Source organism: Antechinus flavipes, chromosome 2 (assembly GCF_016432865.1).
Source record: "Antechinus flavipes isolate AdamAnt ecotype Samford, QLD, Australia chromosome 2, AdamAnt_v2, whole genome shotgun sequence".
Taxonomy (NCBI): Eukaryota; Metazoa; Chordata; class Mammalia; order Dasyuromorphia; family Dasyuridae; genus Antechinus; species Antechinus flavipes.
This window is the reverse complement of record NC_067399.1, coordinates 82,228,340-82,249,656: the sequence shown is the minus strand read 5'-3', so window position 1 is coordinate 82,249,656 and position 21,317 is coordinate 82,228,340. Positions and strand designations below refer to the sequence as shown.

The 21,317-nt window shown below is 33.7% G+C and overlaps 1 protein-coding gene across 1 annotated transcript in view; it reads left to right on the top strand.

Moving 5' to 3' along the window:
* The window catches only part of HNRNPLL (heterogeneous nuclear ribonucleoprotein L like), a 49,178-nt gene extending 29,019 nt beyond the window's left edge, over nucleotides 1-20,159 (top strand). Inside the window, exons 5-13 of the mRNA XM_051975146.1 lie at nucleotides 727-823; nucleotides 911-983; nucleotides 4,650-4,721; nucleotides 15,167-15,384; nucleotides 16,985-17,106; nucleotides 17,858-18,059; nucleotides 18,641-18,698; nucleotides 18,779-18,877; nucleotides 19,426-20,159. Coding sequence (XP_051831106.1) covers nucleotides 727-823; nucleotides 911-983; nucleotides 4,650-4,721; nucleotides 15,167-15,384; nucleotides 16,985-17,106; nucleotides 17,858-18,059; nucleotides 18,641-18,698; nucleotides 18,779-18,877; nucleotides 19,426-19,481 — 997 coding nt within the window. The 3' untranslated portion in view covers nucleotides 19,482-20,159. The remainder of the gene's footprint in view (nucleotides 1-726; nucleotides 824-910; nucleotides 984-4,649; nucleotides 4,722-15,166; nucleotides 15,385-16,984; nucleotides 17,107-17,857; nucleotides 18,060-18,640; nucleotides 18,699-18,778; nucleotides 18,878-19,425) is intronic.
* The last annotated feature ends 1,158 nt before the right edge of the window (nucleotides 20,160-21,317 follow it).

The following is a 21,317-nucleotide window of genomic DNA, read 5'->3' as shown; positions in this document are numbered from 1 at the left end:
TTTATAGGAGTTTAGAGTTGGGAAGACCTCTCATCTTTTTCACTAGACAGCAAATTATATAAGGGCACTGATTGTATATTGCTTCATTTTTGTATCCTTAGTGCCAAGATACTTTTTAATAAATGATTGTTAATCCTGTAGATGGAATATACGTTTGGAATATGAAAATATAAGCATATTGTAATCCATATATATATTTTGCTGAGGCAATTGAGGTTAAGTGACTTGCCCAGGGTCACACGGCTAAGAAGTGTTAAAGGTTCAGATTTGAACTCAGATCCTCCTGACTTCAGGGCCAGTCCTTTATCCACTGCACTGTCTAACTGCCCCTGTAATTCATACATTTTAAAAAACAATCTTTTGGTTGTTTTTCCTTCAGTATTTTCTTCTGGACACCATGCTTTTTAAATACTTGAATAAGATTTTAGAAAGTTGTAGATTAGTTATAGATTTTATCTGTGTAATATTTATTATGGCCATACAATTCTATAAAGTTTTTGTTGATGATTTTTGTTAGAATTAGAAGAATTAGATGGGAAATTAGGTTGTCTCCTTTGCATTTTGGGACTTCATACATTAAAACCGCCAATAAAAACTTCACTTTAAATCTTTTATATCCTCTTTTGCTTATACACTTCTCATACATGTGAGATTTCAGGTTTTGTTATCTTTTTCCAGGAAAGGAGAACAAATCTATGTTGAGCAAATTTCCTTAACAAAACTTATGTTTGAATCAGTCCTTTGTGCCCAGAAAGCTAAAGCAGCACTAAATGGAGCAGATATATATGCTGGATGTTGTACACTAAAAATTGAATATGCGAGGGTATGTATTTTTTAGTTATATGTTCTTCAAAGCAGTTTTTATGTTTTAGCCTCATGCTTTTGACTTATTGTCATTTAATCTCAACAGCCAACTCGCCTAAATGTTATTAGGAACGACAATGACAGTTGGGACTACACAAAACCATACTTGGGAAGGCGAGGTAGGTGTTTGTGTATTATAAAATGTAAATGTGTATGCTGGCATTTTTATATGCAGTTAGTTTTCTTTTTCTTGCAATGGACTAATTAGTTCATATGAGGTTTTGTTGGTGAATGCATTGTTTCAAAAGGCCATGATGTAATCGTGGAGAAATTAACATTGAACATTAGCGCCCCCTCCTGGTGTGTACTGAGCTATCATGTAGTTCAACAAGGAGCCCCCACATGCAGGCACGCCCGCAGTTCCAGGACTTGCATTTCTCCAAGCAGCTCTCACTCTTTGGAGGAGAGGAAACTGATTCAGAATATTCCTTACAAACTTGCACACTGCTTCTCTATGGAAAGGACTTTCCCCCCAAGCTGGACAAGGCATTAAGAAGGATAGAGGACTCCAGCAGGCTGACTCTACACTTCATCATGCACAACATCGGCATCAGCAAAAAGCCCTCTGAAAAAACTCAGACTTGCAATTCACCTTGACTGCATACTGCATGCAACACCACCACCAGTTTTTAAAGGAGGACACTTAACAGTACTTCAGACTTGCATGGGATGAATACCATGATAGACTGTGCCCATTTATTCAATTGTATGTATATTGATCTAATCTCCCTTAAGGTTGTAGTTGTAGAAGTTAACATTTCATTAAAGGAAAGTCTATAAAATGCAGAGTTTATCTACAATGTTGTAAATGATTTTGCACATTACTGTAACTAGTTCTTTACAGTTTAAATTAAAATTGTTATATAGTTAATGATCACGATTAATTTACCCAAAGGCCTTGGGTTGGGAGAGGGGTGGATAATATTTAATGAGTCCACACAGGTATATTAAAAGTAAAAGGAATAGGAAGGTGTCCATTTGGTGCAATTATATTACTTTTACTGGTATAATCTTAACTGTGGACATTACATCAGGGATTAATTCTCACACAGTAATTAAGTATGCATCATTTGTTAAAAAAAAAAAAAGGGACAATTTGCTGTGTAGATTGCATTTTGTAAAGTGGCTGTTTATAAAAGTTGTCACTTTCTGTAACAATTCTTAGACATTACTTATGTATAAGTTGTGTAATTTTTAGAAATTTGAGAGATTGAAAGCAACATGTCTATTTAAGGTAGAATATATTTAAACTATAGATAAACATGAAAACAAAATTTTTAATTCATCTGAGATGCATATTCAGCTATTTTATAGAAATGCTGGATTTCATCAATACAGATTTGATTCATAAAATTGTCAAAATAATTGTGGTAATGCTGGAATATACAAATTAAAATGTGTATCTTGTAAAAGGCTAACAAGGGGACTACAGTATTGGCTAGCTCTTTACCTAGAATGACAGCATTTGAATGAGAGTTTAAAATTGTTTTTTATTAAATCTGCAGTTAAAAAAAAAAAAGAACAGATTCTATTATAATATCCTATGTTGGGTGATAGAGCTAAATAGCATAATCTAGCAAAAAAGATTAGATAATTGATTATCCACTTACCCTTTTTGGTCCCTTGAGTAACAATCAGTCTTTAACTTTAATATCTAGAATCTTAATTTGCATGTTCATGGAGTTACAGATAGTTTTGTTTTGTTACTTAACTTTGGCTGAACCTCATATTTTCCTCGTATAAGTATTGGTATACATGAATAAAATAACGAACAATTCTTATTAATGCAAATAATGGGATGAGTGGTTGATGAGAAACCTCTTATTTATATAAGTTTTCAGAGTTTGTTAATTTTTATTACTCATTTAAGAGTATAGACATTGAGTGTATTATATGGAATTCCCAACCTTTCATTATTATTAGCTAGATCTTTTATTTATATGGAGTTGCCTAAATTACCCGTAATGAGATCATGGGATCCATTGAAATATTAAGCATTAAAATATTATTTATAGATTTGCATTTTTAACTACTTGCCTCTATCTCTAAGGAAGACTCATTTATTCCAATCCAATTAAGTTAGATTTTAAATAGTGTCTGCTAATTTAGCTGAGAAAAATGGGAAAAAAGAGTTGTAGTCATTCTTTGAAAGAGAAATTCTTTATTTTTTATTTACTAGCTTAATATTGTAAAAAAAAATAATTTGGTAATTTATTTTCCTTCATTATTGTATGATAGGCACTGGAACTATTTTAGCTGTTGCTCTTAAAAAAAAAAAAACTATTTGAATTTCTCTGCAAAAGACACTTGGGCTTTTTTCTTTTTAAAATTCTTTTAAATCCTCATTAAGTTTTAAGAAAAGTTTTCCCTGAATTTTTTTTGTCCTGGTTTAAGTATATTGTGAAATTGCTGGTCCTAATGTGAGAAGTCCACAGATAAAAAATAATATCTCAAGTATAGAGAATCATAAAAAGGAACTATAGAAATCATCTAATCTAGTTCCTCATTTTATAAATGAGGTAACAGAGGAATAGAGTGGTTATAGTGGATTCCACATCAGATTAGTGCTAGGACTAGGTAATTCAGTTTAACTAACTAACTTCCCATTCTCCACATTGCCACTTTTGACATTAGAATTTAGCTGTAATTCCAGTTATAATTTCTGTAGAGAATAGTAATCAAGAATCTGTTAAATTTTCCAGTAGACAAAAGTGGAGGGGATATCTCTCCAAACTTGAAAAAAATCGAGTTTTTCTCATCTCCCACAGAACTCATTTGCTCAAAATATAGTAAGCATAATACTGGCAAAATCCTAAATCTTTAAGTCTTAATAAATAACAATAACAATAAATGAAGACTTAAATGTTTAAGTTGAATCAGACCAATCACTATATTTGGTCAGCAAATCTTCACAAAACTGTAAAATGAGGTTTAAAAAAAAGCTAAACAAATATTCCTGAAATTTTTAGAATCAGATTTTACTTTAATGACTAGTTAAGTTTGGGAAATCTGATATAGCTAATCTGTAGTTTAGTAAAAATGCTTTGAGAGTCTTTTATTGCTCTCATCCAATAATGTTGACCCCTTGGTTAGCTTTCTCTTGGTATATTTAAACTGGGGGTTGTTCAAGGTATTGCTTGTTGTTAAAGTCAATAGAAACTGACTTGATGATAGTTGAAATCCTAACCCATGGTACCATATGGGCTAGGAATGTGCAATTTTCAGCATTCTCATAAATCATTAGGTATTTGTAAATATGTATATGTACATATAAAATACTCTCTGTTTACTGATTGTGAAACCATGTAATACAGGTTGTTGTTGGCTTATGCTGAAACTTCTTGAAAGAAGCCCACTTTGAAAATGTGTTGCTGTTGAAGCTAATAGTATGATTCAGGTACTGTCTTTCAAAAGTCCTGCACTTACAGCTTGTTTTAAAGACATACATTGGTAAACCCTGTATGATGTTAACCTTTAGCATGGCGTACTTTGCACTTTCTGAAAATTACTCAGTCTTCCATTAAATTCTAAAGTGTTTGTATCCGCTATTGGCCAAAAGATATTTTCAAGTTAAGTGGAATTTGTTAGACAGAAAAATTTATCTATCTAAACTTTTGGTGTTAAACAGATATGATTTGTGTTTAAATTGGATATGAATGGTTTTTAAAAGTTAAGCAGGAATCAATCTTCTTTCTTTGAATTGTAATACTATGTGTCCGGTATGAGAACGATATCAAGTGCTACAGATCCAGACTGTTAAAACCACTTTTCTACTTCTGTGTTAGATAGAGGAAAGGGTCGTCAGAGGCAAGCCATTTTGGGAGAGCACCCTTCATCCTTTAGACATGATGGATATGGTAAGTTGATGAAAGTGAAAAATATAGTAAAAAAAAATTGAAAATTGATTTTTTGAAAAAGAACATTGTATGTCTGGTGCAGAATGGTGGTGTGAGTGTGTGTGTGTGTGTGTGTGTGTGTGTGTGTGTGTGTGTTTGCATTTCTTTAAATGGAAGAGAGCCACGTAGTATAATGGACAGTGAATTGGTCTTGGGATGGGGTGACCTGGGTTCAAGTCCTGCCTCTGACACACATTGACCTTGTTGTAACCCTGGGCAAGTCATTTAACCTCTCTTAATTTCTTCTGCATATATTTAATAAATCTATATGTTGTTTTCCCTGATAGAAGTAAGCATTATAAGAGTAAGGATTTTTTCAGTCTTTGTGTTCCTCAGCACCTATCATAGTAGGTATTTAAAAATAGTTTTCACTTTCACATTGCAGTTTCCCTAGCACAGTTTCAGTATATTATGGATCAAAAGAAATTAAACAGGAATTTTGGGGAAGTTTTGCAGAAGCTGCAGATGACATGCAAAGTTCAACAGATGACACAGAGCCTATAACCAGATACTTAATCCAAATTTTACAATAAGATACTGTAAACACCCCAGAAAGAGAAGAAAAAAAATTCAGAGTTCTCTGGGATGAGTGGGATGGATTTTCTGGATCAAGGAGGTGCCACACTCTTAACACCCCACCATGTGAAAAGGGATGATTGTACTAATAGTTAGTGACCTAAGCAGCTGACTCATCAAGACTCTTAAATTGCATAGGGGTGGCTTATCTACCTTGGTGGGTAGAGTTCTTTCATTGGGAGTTCCCTCCGTCAATGAAATCAAAGGTTTGGATCAAATGCCTCCTTCTTAATCTCACCTTCCCCCCGCTCCCTTTATCCCCCCCCCCCCATCTTGAAGGTAATGTTATTATTGGTACTGTTGGTAGTTATTCTTTTGATGTCTGTTTATACTGGTACTATGTTGTAGGGGACTTTTAAGAAGCTGTGTGTTTTCTTTTATAGTAGTAAATAACATGCCAACATTCCTTGAAATAAATGGGCTTTTTGACTGGGACTTAGAAATTTTATTATGTTTATTTTGTAATATGGTTTCATACTGTAGACTTAAAAAAAAAACCTTTTAGGATGCTGGATTTAGGACTAGAGAAGACCTTCAATTCCATCTAATTTAGTCCAACCCCCTCCTTTTATAGATAAGAAAACTGACTTACAGCATGTAACACTGACAGTGGTGGGGTGGATTTGAATCTGGGGTTTCTGACACCATACCTTATAGTATTTTATTCTATCTAGTTGCCTCTCATAGTAGATGAACTCTCATCTGGTTAAGTTATTATTACTCTCTGTCAGTAGGTTATTCTTTTATTAGCATTTTTGACACTAGAAAACTTCAGGTGATAAGAGATAGAACGAACTGAGTATTTGTCAAGGAAGAACTATAGAATAAGTATCTAGCTGCTGTTCTTGCTAGCAGGAAGTGAGGAATACTACTGATAAAATGTTTTATTGAGATTGTACAAATTGGCAGCTGAAGGTCCCACATTATTTAAGTACTTTTCAGTTTGTTACAAAATGCTTTCCTGATGTGAATTCCTTTTATGAAATGCCCAATACATGATCATTTAGGCATCTATGTAGTATTATAGCATGGTGATAAAGAATCCTGGACCCAGGAGGTCAGGAAGACCAAGGTTCAGGTCTTGGTCTTTTTGGCTTGGATATTTAATAGTTTTATGACCCTCAGAAGGTCACTTAATATCTCTAATTCTCAGTTTTTTCATATGTAAAATTGAAAATAATAATAACTTTGACTAAAAGATTTATTTTGAGGATCAAATGAGATAATGTGTGTATGAAGTGCTTTATAAGCCTTAAATCACTATGAAATTGTCATCCATAAATATTCTCCTTTTGCTTAGAATATCTCTAGTACAAAGTTTCCTGTCCATTTTCCTGGTTACCTTTTTCCTCAAAAGTTCCAATTTACTAATATCTTTTTTAAAATTTGAAATTCTAATGTGATTTTCCAGATGTAGTTTGGTTCTTTGTATATGATTTTGGATAACTATGTTACATTTGAGTCAGTTAACCAGAGTCTTTTTCTAGACCTATGTCTCTGCCCCAATATGTACTTCATATATGGTTGATTTTTTTTTAAAATCTGAGTGCAGTATTTTTCATTTATAACAGTCACATTCCTTGTTAGATTAGAATCCACTGTTCCAGCCAGCTGAATTTTTTATATCTGATTCAGTCATCCAATTTAAATAGTTAGGTCTCTAACCCTTTCTTCCCTCACCTCACTTTCTTGTCAAATCTTTAGGTTTGATAAGTGTACCATATATATTTTCTGTAGGTCCAAGTATAGGAGCTTTCTACCACTAAAAGAATCCCTTTAGCTTAACATTTATCCATTAATCACTGTTATTTGGTTTTAGTCTTTCAATCAGTTTTTCAACAACCACATAAAACACCTATTAAATGACTGTAATGTACAAGGCATTGTGCTAAGTGCTGGATAATCCACCATAATGTACTGTTAAGTGCACTTTTGTCTGTACACATTTTCCACAAGGTGGTTAGTTAAAATAAATGCCTGGCGGAAAATTCAGGTATTTTGTGTCTATAATGTTCCCCTGACTTACCAACTTAGTTTGGCATAACTTATTCTTATTAGGTGAACTCATGCTAGTTCTTCATTATCACTGTTTCTCTAATTTTTATGAGCATCTGTTTAATGATCAAATCTAGAATTTTTCCAGTGATGATCAAGTTCATTGGCATACAGATTGCAGTATCTTCATCCTTTTCTTTTGAAAATTCAGACCACCTTCCCATTTCAAATCCTGTGGTATTTTTGTTGTTCTCTAGGACTCCTCAAAGATAAGTGGCCCTGGTTTATTAGTTATATCTGAAAATAATTTTAGTACATGCAGTATTGCATCTGGGACTAGGTTATTTGAACTGTTATTTTTTTAGTCAGCAAAGAATTACTAAATCCCTTTTGTATTCCAAGCACCGTTCAAAGCAAGGGTTCTTAACCTGGGAACTATGAACCTTGGAACTTTAAATATTTTGGTCACTGTATTTTAGTATAATTTCTTAACTTGAATGTTTTATGTATTTAAAAATATTATTTTGAGGAGATCCATAGATTTTATCAGATTACTTAAGTGCCCATTATACAGAATTGATTAAGAACACATGGTCTGAGAATCCAAAGATAAAAATGAAATCTTTTCTCTCAAGACCTTATGGTTTATCAAGGGAGACAAAGTATGGATGTGTAAATGTATACAAGGTACTTTTGATGGGGGAGTTGTTAAAAAGTGGGGGGAGGGGATTAGGAAAGATTTAACATAGAAGGTTATACTTGACCTGAACTTTGAAGCAAATGAGGAATGCTAACAAGTAGGAACAAGAAGGACATACATTCCAAAAATGGTGGAAAGCTTCTACAAAGGTATGGGACAAAAGATAGTACAGCATGAAAATAAAGAAAGAAGGCAATTTTGACTGGATTCTCCAGTGTGTGAAGGGAATAAAAAATGTGTAATAAGTCTGGGAAAACTGGTTAGAGCCAGATTGAGAAGAACTTTAAATAACAAAATGGAACAGTTTGTATTTGATTCTAAAGGCAATAGGGTATCACTTGAGTTTATTGAGCAGGGGAGTGACATGGTTAGACTTGTGCTTTAGGAAAATGACTTTGGCAGCTCTCTGAAGGCTAGGAAACAAAAGGGAGAGACTGGATACAGAAAGATCTATTAGGATTTTTGCCTTAGTCCAAATTTCAAGTTTTGAGGGCCAAAGGTAGGGTGGTACTAAGTGAGTAAAGAGGAAGCCAAGGATTTCAGCAGATAATGTGGAGGCAATCAAATTCAACATATCTGGAATGCAACTCAGTATCTTCTCCTGCCACTTTCTTATCTCAACATGTTGAATTTGTGATTCTAATAGAAATATTCGTTGGACATCTAGTGTTGTGGGGTTGGAGGCTAGAAAAGAAACTAAGTCTAGAGCTACACACTTGAGAGTTGTCTGCACAGATATGATAACTGAATCCATAGGATCAGATACTTTCACCAAATGTAAAGAGAGAAGATTAGGGAGCTAGGACAGAGTCCTGGGGTATACTCTCACTGGAGGTAGCATATGAATAAAGATCAAGCAAAGGAGAAAGAGCAGTCAGAAAGATAGGAGAAACCAATAGAAAGTAGTGTCACAAAACAAAACAGGTATATAGGATGAGATTGTGATCCTGTTGTCAAATGTGGTAGAGTAGTTAAGAGACGCTTAAGATATCATTAGTGCCCTGAAGTTAGGAGTACCTGAGTTCAAATCTGGCCTCAGACACGTAACACTTTTTAACCGTGTACCCTGGGCAAGTCACTTAAACCCAATCGCCTAAAAAAATATATATATATATATTTCATTGGTGACTTTGAAGAGAAGAGTTTGTTTCTGCTGAATGATGAGGCTAAAAGCTGTATTGCAAGTAGTTGAGAAATGAAAGGGGAAGAAATTGAAGACACAAGTGCAAATAGCTTTTCTGTTTGTGAACTGAGCAGTGCTTTAGAATGATAATTTGAGGGGACAACTGAATGAGGATTTTTTATGGGCACAGGAGACCCAAGTATGTTGTAGGAAGGATCCAGTAGCTAGGAAAAGATTGAAGTTCTTTTTTTATTATCTTCCTTTTTTTCCTCTTGAGTTTCATTTCACACTTTACAGAATTTTTTCCTTTTTTTGTTATAGCTTTTTATTTACAAAACATGGGCATAGGGAATTTTTCTCGACATCAATCCTTGCAAAAACCTCTGTTCCAACTTTTCCCCTGCTTCCCCCGACTCCCTCCCCTAAATGGCGGGTAGTCCAATACATGTTAAATATGTTAAAAGTATATGTTAAATCCAATATATGTATTCAGTTATCTTGTTTCATAAAGAAAAAGATCTAGAAAGAAAGAAAAAAAAAACCTGAGAAGGAAAGCAAAAATGCAAGGAAATAATAAGAGAAAGCGTGGAAATGCTATGTTGTGATCCACACTCATTTCTCATAGTTCTCTCTGTAGATGTATCTGATTCTCTTCTTTATTGAACAAATTGGAGCTGGTTTGAATTATCTCATTGTTGAAGAGAGCCACATCCATCAGAGTTGATCATTGTATAATCTTGTTGCCATGTATAATGATTGATCTACTGGTTCTGCTTATTTCATTTAGCATCAATTCATGTAAGTCTCTCCAGACCTCTCTGAAATCATCCTGCTGGTCGTTTCTTACAGAGCAATAATATTTCATAACATTCATAAACCATATTTTATTCAGCCATTCTCCAATTGCTGGGCATCCACTCAGTTTCCAGTTTCTAGCCACTACAAAAAGGGTTGCCACAAACATTTTTGCACATGTGAGTTCTTTCCTCTTCTTTAAAATCTCTTTAGGATATAAGCCCAGTAGAATTACTGCTAAATCAGAGAGTATGCACAGTTTGATAGCTTTTTGAGCATAGTTTCAAATTGCTCTCTAGAATGGCTTCACAGTCGCACCAATAATGTATCAGTGTCCCTGTTTTCCCACATCCCCTCCAACTTTCCACATTATCTTTTCCTGTCATCTTAGCCAATCTGTGCAGTGGTATCTCAGAGTTGTCTTAATTTGCAAGGACATTTTTTTCAATGAAGAAAAATTTATTTCTTTTGTTTACTACCTCTCTTGTCTTAAAACAACAACAACAAAACCACCATATAACAAATATGCAGAGTCAATCAAAACATTCTTGCATTGACCATTTCCAGTGCAATGCCTCATTCAGTATTATGACTCATCACTTGTCAGTCAGGAGACTGAGATAGCATGACTAGCATGGTTCATCATTGTCCCTCTGGAATTGGATTGGTTACTCCATTGGTCATAGTTGCTGCCATTGTATAAATTTGTTCTGGTTTTGCTTACTTCACCTTACATTAATTTACATAAATTTTCTCAAATTCTCTGAAACTTTCATAATTTGTTATAGTACTATAATATTGTATTTCATTCATATGCTATAATTTTTTCAGTTATTTCCTGCCAATTCATGAGTACCCTCTTAGTTTCCAATTCTTTGCCATTATAAAAAGAACTGCTATAAATATTTTCATCCATATGGGTCTTTCTCTTCTTTCTTTGACCTCCTTGGAACATGTACTTAGTAATGGTACTGTTCTGGGTTAAAGGGTATGTACACTTTAATAGCTTTTTGGGCATAGTTCCAAATGACTTTTCAAAATAGCTGGACCAATACTCAGTTGCACCAGGAGGGCAGAATAATGTCCCTGTTTTTGAACAGTCCCTCCAACATTTGTAATTTTCTTTTTGGACAACTTTGTCAGTCTAATTGATATGGATGGTGGAACCTCAGAATTGCTTTAATTTGCATTTTTATTAGTGATTTGGAGCATTTTTTTCCATATGCTATCTATAGGTTGGATTTTTTAAAAAACTGCTCATCATCCAAATTCTTTGACTATTTTCTCAGTTTGAGAATGACTTTTGCTCTTATGAATTTGAATCAATTCCTTATATATTTTGGAAATGACTTTTTTTCAGAGAAACTGGCTGCAAAGATTTTTTTTCTCCTAATTACTTTTGTCCCTTTATTTTTGCTTGTGTAAAATCTTTTTAATTTTATATTATCAGAAATATACGTTTTATCTTCTGTGATCCTCTCGGTCCTTTGTTTGGTCTTGAACTCTTCCCTTATCCAAAGGTGTGAAAGGTAAATTTCTTCCTTGCTGGTTCAATTTATGGTGACACCCTTTATGCCAAAGTCTTATATCCATGGAGTTCATCTTGGTATATGGTGTGAGATGTTGGTACAAACCTAATTTCTCCTGATTTCTATCAGACTACTTTCCAGCAAGATCTTTGGATTTATCAAATATTAGACTTCTATATTTGTGTGCATTTATGTATTATGCCCCAAACTATTTCATAGATTTCTCTGATTCTTAACTAGTATCAAACTTTTTTCAGCTAGAGCTGAATAATTTTAAAAAATATATCTTCTTAGTATCAATCATTTTTGATGATTACTAATATAGTTTGAGATCTGAAACTGCTAGGTCTTTTTCATTCCCATTTTTCTTAATTTTCTGTAATATTTTCAAGATTTTGTTCCTCCAGATGAATTTTGTTATTTTTTTCTAGCTCTTCAAAATAATCTTTTGATCGCTTGATATGACTCTGATTAAGTAAATAATTTTAGATAGTATAATCATTGTTGTTGTTTTATCTCATTTGACTCTTTTAATTTACTCTGTCATGTTTGTTTATCTTTTCAGTCTGAAGATTGTTGACTATTTTAGAGAAAACAGAAATACTTTGTGATATGCATTAATTTTGCCCCATCTGCCCCAAGTAATAGGCATATTATTTTAGCCCCCAAGTTTTTTGTACCTTTTAGTATTTTTTCATAACGTGTGCTAATTTTGGGGTTGGCTTTCCTGTGTTTTTTTCTTATGTCCCTCTTGTATTCCATTCTTCTGTGTGTTTGAGTGCACTGTAGAGTGCACTTATGTAGCCCCTTCACTTTCTTTAGAGAGATGGGTGTAGAATGGAAAGGGGCCTTGGAAATCTCTATAAATACATATTTTACTGGAAATGATAAAATGAGGATACAAGTGAATTTCTTGTTTTTCTTAGGGTCACATAGATAGCTAATAGTAAAGATGATATTGGAACTTGGATCTTCAAACCTGGCAGTAGGTCTGTTTGATCATGCTTCCTCATGCTTGACCATTGAGAAACATCTTAACTCCATATTCTCGCCTTTAAGGACTCTCTAAAGTCTGATTTTATCTTGCTTCAGGCTTATTTCATACTTCCTCCTTCTACATATGCCACATTCTAATCAATTTGAACTACTTGTCCCTAGATCACACTTTGTAGTTTCCTGTCTTCATTACTTTGCCCATATTTTTGCGTTTCTTGGAATGTCCTCTCTTTTGCCTCATTGTCTATTTATAATTCTACTCCCTATGTCACTTTCCATAAATCCCCCCCTTTCACGAGTCTTTCCCCCTCTCTCTCTCCCTTGTACCTTTTTGTCCTTTTTCCTCCCTCCCTCTCTCTCCTCCTTTTTCCTTCTCTGTTCCTTCTTCATTCCCTCCCTCTCTTTTTTTTTCCGCTTTCTCTCATTTTCCCTCTCCTCCATTCTCCATCTTCCTTTCCTCTGGGCACTGAATCTATATTACCTAACATTTTATGTTTCCAAGTCTACTAATTTGTTACAGCCACATTTGTGTCATACATCTTCCTACTAAGCAATAAACTCGATTACAGTAAGGGCTTTTGTTTTAGCTAAACTTTGTATCAACAGAGCACTATATAATGGTCTTTAGATGGTAGGTACTGTTTAAAGTTTTGTTTTGACTTCCATCAAACATCTCAGGATTTCCTAAAAAGCAGGGCTCGACTTTCAATGATGCTTCCTCATTTTCTTTTTCATAGTGGTCACATGGGATTGTTTTTAGAATTTGAACTAGGTAAATCATAACATAGGATAAAAACTACTTTTTCCGAATTTTTTTGAAATTTACATCTCTGAAGTCTATATGATATAGAGATTATGTTCAACCTTCCCTTCCTTAACTATTATGAACTTTAAGATGATAATCACTCTTAAGATTTTTTTCATTTCTATTCACCAGCCAATTCAGGTTCATGATTTTCCTTCAATTCCTTCCGAAAGTTAAATAAGTAACAGACCAAGTCAAAGATTTTTATATTCTCTGCTTTTAATAGAAGAAACATCCAGAAGATGCCTAAAAACCTCTTTTCCATTGAGCATGTCAGGGAAAGTGGGACAGTATTCAATCCTTGGTTGAGCCAATAGAAGTAACCATAATTCAGCAGTTCTCAGCAGATGCAAGAGTTTATCATTTTAGGGAAACTTTCAGTGTTGGAAATTCTTTTACCAGCACAGATTGCACTTTGTCTATATCTTTGTAGATAAATCATAAGGAGTTGTTTCACGCTGCTAATTAAATGATTTGCTATAGACATTGGTTACACAGCTAGTGCCATGGATGGAATTTGCACCTGATTTCAAAGCAAGACTTTTATCCACTAGACCATACTGTCTCAAACAGCCATGAGACAGTGCTAGGGATAAAAATTTGTTTGCTTTGATTCCAAGAAGATTTTTTAATACAAGTTGTGAGTGAATGCATAAGATCTTCTTTGATTATAGTTATCAGAAAACTTTTTAATTAAGAGATGAAGACTATTTTCAGAGAATATATAATAACTCTTGTCATTGTCGGAGAATGAGTAGTTCCACATAAGTATTGATGGAAATTTCCCCAGAATGTGTCAGAATTTTCTTAGCCCCCTTTATAATAGCACATACATTTTAACCTAATTTCATCTTGGTGATTTGTTATTTTGAGCATTATTAGTTATTCTAAACTATATAGCATGAGCATATAGGTGTGTCTGTAGTACTATTGAAGGGAAACTGCACTGCGTTGGAGGACCTGGTTACAAATCCCAGCGAATACAAATTACTAATTGAACCTTAGGCAAATCCTTTAATCTCCTTGGCTCAGTTTCCTCATCTGTCCAGTGAGAGGATTTGCTACAGTAATATCTGAGGTCCCGTCTAGCTCTAGATTAGTAATCCTGTAAGGGTTGAAAGGAAATTACTTTTGTCCCAAAATGTCCTATGATGATACATTTTGAGTTATTGTGTGTGCATTTTACGGGTCATACTGTTTGTTCTTTTTTCATTATGTCTGCTTCTGATGGCTCCTTAACTCTCATTCTTGCTTTCTTATTGGCTTGATGCTGGGTGGGATGATCAGGTAACAAAGTTCCTTAGATAGTATTGACCATATGAAGAAATAGGTTCCTCTAAATAAAGTACATATGTTTTAATGCAAACATATTGTGGTCTCTTGTTGACTGCTTAGAAAATTTTAGATTCTAGGTAGGTAAGGCTGCTTATATAAATGAAATACTGTATTTAGTACCTATAGCTTTCTTAGCTTTTATAATGGTCATAGAATCCAGGACAAAGTTCATTGCAGTAAATTCTACTCTGGGATATAGCTTATATGGAATTGCTCCAGTAGAGAACTAAAGTGGCCAAAGATCACCTTATAATTAGAAATTGCTATCAAAAGATTTCTTTGTAGGATATTAGTTGTATTAGAAAAATATTTTAATTTGTAATTAATGCACCTAGGTAAGATAGACATAGAAAAAATGAGTGAAATTCTTTTTTATTTAGAATATATGCTTTAAAAGCAAGCCTTCAGAAATGTGTTGAGTAATTCTTATATTTTTTCATTAATAAATGAAGTATTAAACTAATTCTAGGAAGTTACTTTTTAATAATGAAGCATATCCACTGAAAATGAAATAAGTAATAAGTGCTTTTTCCCCCTCATCCATTTTTGTAGGTTCACATGGTCCATTGTTGCCTTTACCAAGCCGTTACCGAATGGGCTCCCGAGATACACCTGAACTTGTTGCATATCCCCTACCACAGGCTTCTTCCTCCTATATGCATGGGGGGAATCCTTCCGGTTCAGTTGTTATGGTTAGTGGGTTACATCAGCTGAAGATGAATTGTTCAAGGGTCTTCAATCTGTTCTGTTTATATGGAAATATCGAAAAGGTAAACTTTATGAAGTGACCATTTGTTGCTACGCTGTCCAATTAGAAATCCTGAAACTGATCCATTTATTCTCTTCCTCTTCCTCATTTATTCTTCCAGCTCATTCATATTAAGGCAGTATTATATAATGGGGACAAGTAAAGCTTAACACCACCACCGGTCTTTAATTTAGGTGGTAAGAACTTCATTGGTGGCTAGGAGGCAGAGTGTAGCAGGGCCTGGAGTCAGGAAGACCTGAGTTCAGATTTGGCCTCAGACTCTAGGAGTGTAGCCCTGGGCACAGAAGCATTTGACCTCTGTTTGCTGCATCCACCTCACAGATTTGTTGTGAAACTAAAATGAGATGTTTGTACAGTGCTCAGCACAGTGCCTGGTTCATAATAGGTGCTATATAAGTGTTTATTACTTTCCTTTCCCTTTTCCTAACTAAGCACTTAGAATTGGCTTCTTGACAACTAAGTGACCAACTCCCCCCCCCCCCCCCCCCCAAATAACAACAACAACAAAAAAACAAACCATGCTTTAAGATGAAGTTCTGGTCCAGTGAAGTACTGTCTGTCTTTGGAGGACCAATCCTTTGGCTAAGTTTGGATAGGTTTATTCCCTGATTTCCTACACAGTGGTAAGTTTTTTGGCCTGAGTTCCTCTCAAAGGCCATCTATGAATCAAAGAGAACTTCTGAAATCGATCAGTGAAAGGACTCACCTCAAAAAATTACTGATCTTTGAAAAACTGAAAGAGGTGAAGTGATCCTGGAAATTTTTCCTTTCTTTACATTTAATATCCATGCTCACCCCAATCTTACTGCAGAACCGATCAGTGATTTATTGGGGCTAGGTCCTGTCAGCTCCACTGAAACCCTCTGGTATCTGGCATATATAATCTGCCTTGATCAGATGTTGTTCATTTTATAAAACAAGTGTTAATAATCACATATGTGTGATTTAGTGGCCCATCACATTTGATTGAATTAAATTGTAAAATAAATAAAAAAAAACTCAGACCTACCTTTTCTAATAGTATTTGATTGGTAAACTTAGTTCATTTCTCTCATTAATAGAAAATTTGAAACTTTAATATTGAAAATTAAAGCACATTTGTTTGTTTGTTTGTTTAGACTTGTAATTTCATTGATGAAGGAAACATAGTTCTGGCAAGGGTATCCCCCCTCAGTTCAGATTAGTGACTTCTGCAAGTTAGAGTTTTCTAGGATGTTGAAATGTTGTATAATTTATTCTGGGTCACCTGGCCATTTTATGTCAGAGGCAGAACTTGGACCTATGTCTTTTTTATTACAAGGTTTTCTTTCAATTACATCCTGCTTCCTCTTATGCACTGTTTTTATTATTATTCTTTGAGTGAGAGAGTCAAGAAGGTAAATGAGATACCCATTTACAAGTCATGTCATCACTGGATAATGGCTACAGATTCCAATCTAAGGCTAATCACGTTCCACTGGATTTTGGTAAAAATGAAGCCATAATGTCAGTGGTATGCCAGAATTAAGTGAGACTTCAGATGATCTTCATGCTTGGTCTTTAACCATTTACTAACAGCTTCTTTATATTTGACATAGAATTTTTTTCTTTTCTATTGACAGGTAAAATTTATGAAAACCATTCCCGGTACAGCATTGGTAGAAATGGGTGATGAGTATGCTGTAGAACGAGCTGTCACACATCTTAATAATGTCAAGTTATTTGGGAAAAGACTTAATGTTTGGTAATTTATTTTAATAAACATGTATTAAATGTTTCTTCTCTAGTTCTTGATTTGTAGTTTTTTAAAAATTGCAATTGAAGTTTTAACTTAATCTTTTTTAGAATTCAAAGCATATTTGAAATGAGAGCTTATTCTGGTATTTACAGTATTTGTATTACTTGGGCTGACCTTTTAGCCTTATCACAGCAGACTGGATTAAAATGATGCTTTTAATTTGATAAATTTAAAAAAATATGCTAATATTGATTAGTGCTATTAAGTATATACCTGCACCGCTCATTCTCCCTTTCTCTTTCCCCCATCCTTCTCTCTGTCTGTCTCTTTTTTTATTTGCCTCCCTCACTCCCCCTCTGTTTTTGAAAAGGGGTTAACTATTGGTGCAGACTACTAAATGTGATTGGTGTATTTGTTGAACTCTTTTGTTTTCCTTTTTAATCTTTTTGTTTATAAAAGGGAGAAATGTTGGGAAATGAAGGTACTATAAAAATAAAAGAGAAATTTGCTTAATTTAAAATAGTATTCAAATATAAGAAAATATATTCAGTAGACTTGCCCTTTAATCGATACGCAAATAATAACGATCAGAACCTAAGCTAATTAGTCATTTGCTTAAATAGCTAAATTTGCTTATGATTTATTTTCCTTAAGATTATTTATAAACATAGTATATATATTAATATTCTGGGTTTACTTGCTGACCTTTATTTAACAATGTTCATTCTGTATTTTTTTTCCCCTTTCTGATATTTAGTGTGTCTAAGCAACATTCAGTTGTGCCTAGTCAAATATTTGAACTAGAGGATGGTACAAGCAGTTACAAAGATTTTGCTATGAGCAAAAATAATCGCTTTACAAGTGCTGGTCAGGCATCCAAGAACATAATCCAGCCACCCTCTTGTGTGCTGCATTATTACAATGTTCCATTGTGTGTTACAGAAGACACCTTTTCAAAGGTAGGAATTAATTGGTTCCTAAAAATGTAAATGTTAAGCAGAGATTTTATGTAATTTGCATCCATCTCCAAATCCTGTATGGCCCAAGTGTCTTTGTTCTTCTCTTCTAGTCAGTATTTGGAATGTTATAATGTCTAAAAGACTTTAATGAGATCACCTATTCCAACCCCCTCATTTTACTTTTATGGGTTTCTAGCTAAATTCTCTTGGGTGGAAGGAGGGGGGTTTAGAGGAGGAATTTTTCCTTTTCATCTACTTTTATTTGGCCTGAAGCAAAATTGTGCCCATCCTTATTTTAGGATCACATTTTAGAATTTGATTCCAGAAATTATCAGGTCTTCTAAAGAGAGATCATATTCCTATTTATTCTAGCCCATCAGAGTACTTTGTATTTATCATTGATTATCTGTCAGTAAGCACGAAGTTGGTTACTTTTATGCTGTTTTTAGTCCTTTTTTTATGTTAAACAATTAATTTTAAGATCCTAACCTGAATTCCTTAATATTATTTACTTTCTGGAAAGAAGATGTGATTTTTTTTGAACAAACTTTTCAAAAATTTTGTTTTTATTTCTTTGGCAGTTATGTAGTGATCATGAAGTTCTCACATTTATCAAATACAAAGTGTTTGATGCAAAACGTAAGTGAATTTGTTCTATGTTTTAGTTTTTAGAACAGTGGATTATGACAAGAAAACAATAGTTACATTTTATCTTCTAGCTTCTGCCAAAACCCTCTCTGGCCTATTAGAATGGGAATGCAAGACGGATGCAGTAGAAGCCCTTACTGCTCTTAATCACTACCAAATAAGAGTTCCAAGTAAGTCAAATAGTTCTTACAAACCTATATTACCTGTACCAGATTATTATAGTATTGTGGGACAACATTGGTATATTGTTTTAACATAAAATATTTCTCTGTAATGCACTCAAATGTCTTAAGAAGCTCCGAATCAGCTGAGTTTCCTTGAGGATCTTCTGGTGTTCTCAGATCAGGCTACAGAGTAGACCATCTGCATACCTTTTCCAACTTAAGCCCACAACCTAGGGAAGAAACTGAGCTGTGTTGGGTTTAGTATTGGTGGTATTCTCACTCTTTGAAAAATAATATTTGATGCAAAGTAAGCTGAGGGTAGTGACAAGCAGAAAATTAAGCTTGAACCTGCTTCTCATTTCAAGGGAAAGAGCAAATACAACAATAGACTTCTCCTTGCTTTCTAAGATTTTTGCTTCTTTCCATTCCTGTTTGTATTAATTTCCTAGATAAGAGAGAAAATTAACTTGTACTAGAGATTCTAAATTGCCAATTATGTAGTTTGTAAAGCACTTTCAGAATTAACCATTAACCTTGATTTTTAATTTTTACAGATGGTTCTAATCCCTACACATTGAAACTTTGCTTCTCAACTTCATCCCATTTATAAGAAGAGAAGAGGATAGCATGTTAGGAGCTACATTCGTCTTTACAATTTTCAAACTACACTTCGTTTTCAAAATCTAAAGTGGTTGATCTAATGTTGCCTTGCTCTCTCTTAAGACCTTGTATGTTGTTTTATAATAAACAAATTTCTTTTGGCCTCAAGTGAATTTGTTGTAAGCTTAAATATTGTTTTCATTTTAAAATAGTATGACTACATAATATGTAGAATATATGCTTCTGCATTGTAGATTATGCAGTTATATTGTTTCTAATATTAGTTACAATTATTTTTTTCACACTTGGAAATGTATTTGCATTTGCGGATGTCTTTCCATTGTGAATGAAATAAATTGGCAAGTGAAAGTATTGCTTTTTAATATAGTAGAATCCAATGTTATCTGTTTAATTATTTAGGTTTGTCAATGTTATCCACATGAAATATAACTTGTATTTATAAAGTGTGCTCATACAGGATAACATGACACATGGTGAATTTTAATTACTACAGATATACTTAATTTTATATTTCCAAAAAGCTAACAGACATGGATACCCTTGTACAGTATTCACTCAGACTTATTTAAATTGGTGTATTTTTTTTAGCCATTGTCCATTTGTATTGACATGCTACATTTGTTGCTAGTTCCAGTTGGGGATTTTATAATTAAAGTTTCAACATTGAGTTAGTGTGTTCATCTTCATTTGTTGCATGTGACTTAATCTTGCATATACTTTCAATGCTTGTTAAAAATTTAATATAGAAAAAAAAACTAATGACTATCTGGAAAGAATTCTATAAGGCATTTATTTTATATGCCCTTTGCACTTTGAGTCTATGCTGCTGTGAATTTCAGATTGTGTGAGGTGTGCCTCTTCCCCATGCCCTTTCATCCCCACAGACTAAAATATTATGTATTCATAACTTGAAAGTATAAAAGTCCTGTGGTGGATTTCTTTCTTTCATTTATTTTTATTTCAAGGAGTAAAACTAATCATGATTGTCTAGTAATTAGACTTTTCAGCAGGTGGACTATCTTCTTTGAATGAGCTAATATGATGGATACAGTTTGATTGAATAAAGTTTGTGGGTTTCTGGTCTTTGGATAAGATGTGTGCCTTCCACATGTCTGCAAGTTTTATCCAACAACTAAAAAGGAATGGTTAGCATTGTTATTTTAAACTTCTTTTGAAAGTAAACCTAAACAGTTTTGTTTGTTTGTTTGTTTTAGAAAAAGAATACTGACTGTCATATAGTTGTGCATAAATTTTTCATGGGAAATAATTTTTTTTTAAGTACCTGATATATAGTTAGTTAAAATGTGGTCCAAAGATTAAAGACCAGGTGTTAGAAGACTAGCTTACTATTCTCAGGTGATTGTATCTGAGAAAATTAATTGACATATGTTGTTCATCTTTTTAAAGGGGAGGAAATATCTGGGAAAGTACATGTCTTTAGTTGACAGAAACTATTTTGTGATGACATTTTCTCTTAGATTCATATAAGTAAATGCAGATTCCATGTAGATCTCATGTAAAAATTATTTATTGTGGTTGCTATAATTAAAAACAACACATTTCCTTGCTAATGAGATTTCAAAATATTGGACCCAAGGTCCTTTGAGTTCTTTAAGGACACAGAAAATCTCAAATTCATACTTAGTACCTCTCTAAAAATAGGGAAAAAACATGCTTAGCCAAGTGTAATTTTGGCTAGATCAATAACTAGAGGGTACTGAGCTGCCTAAAACATAGCCATTCATAACTGGATCAATATCACAAATTTCCCTCCATTTATTTAATTTAAAATAAACTGTAACCCCACTAGTATAAGGTGTTTTTG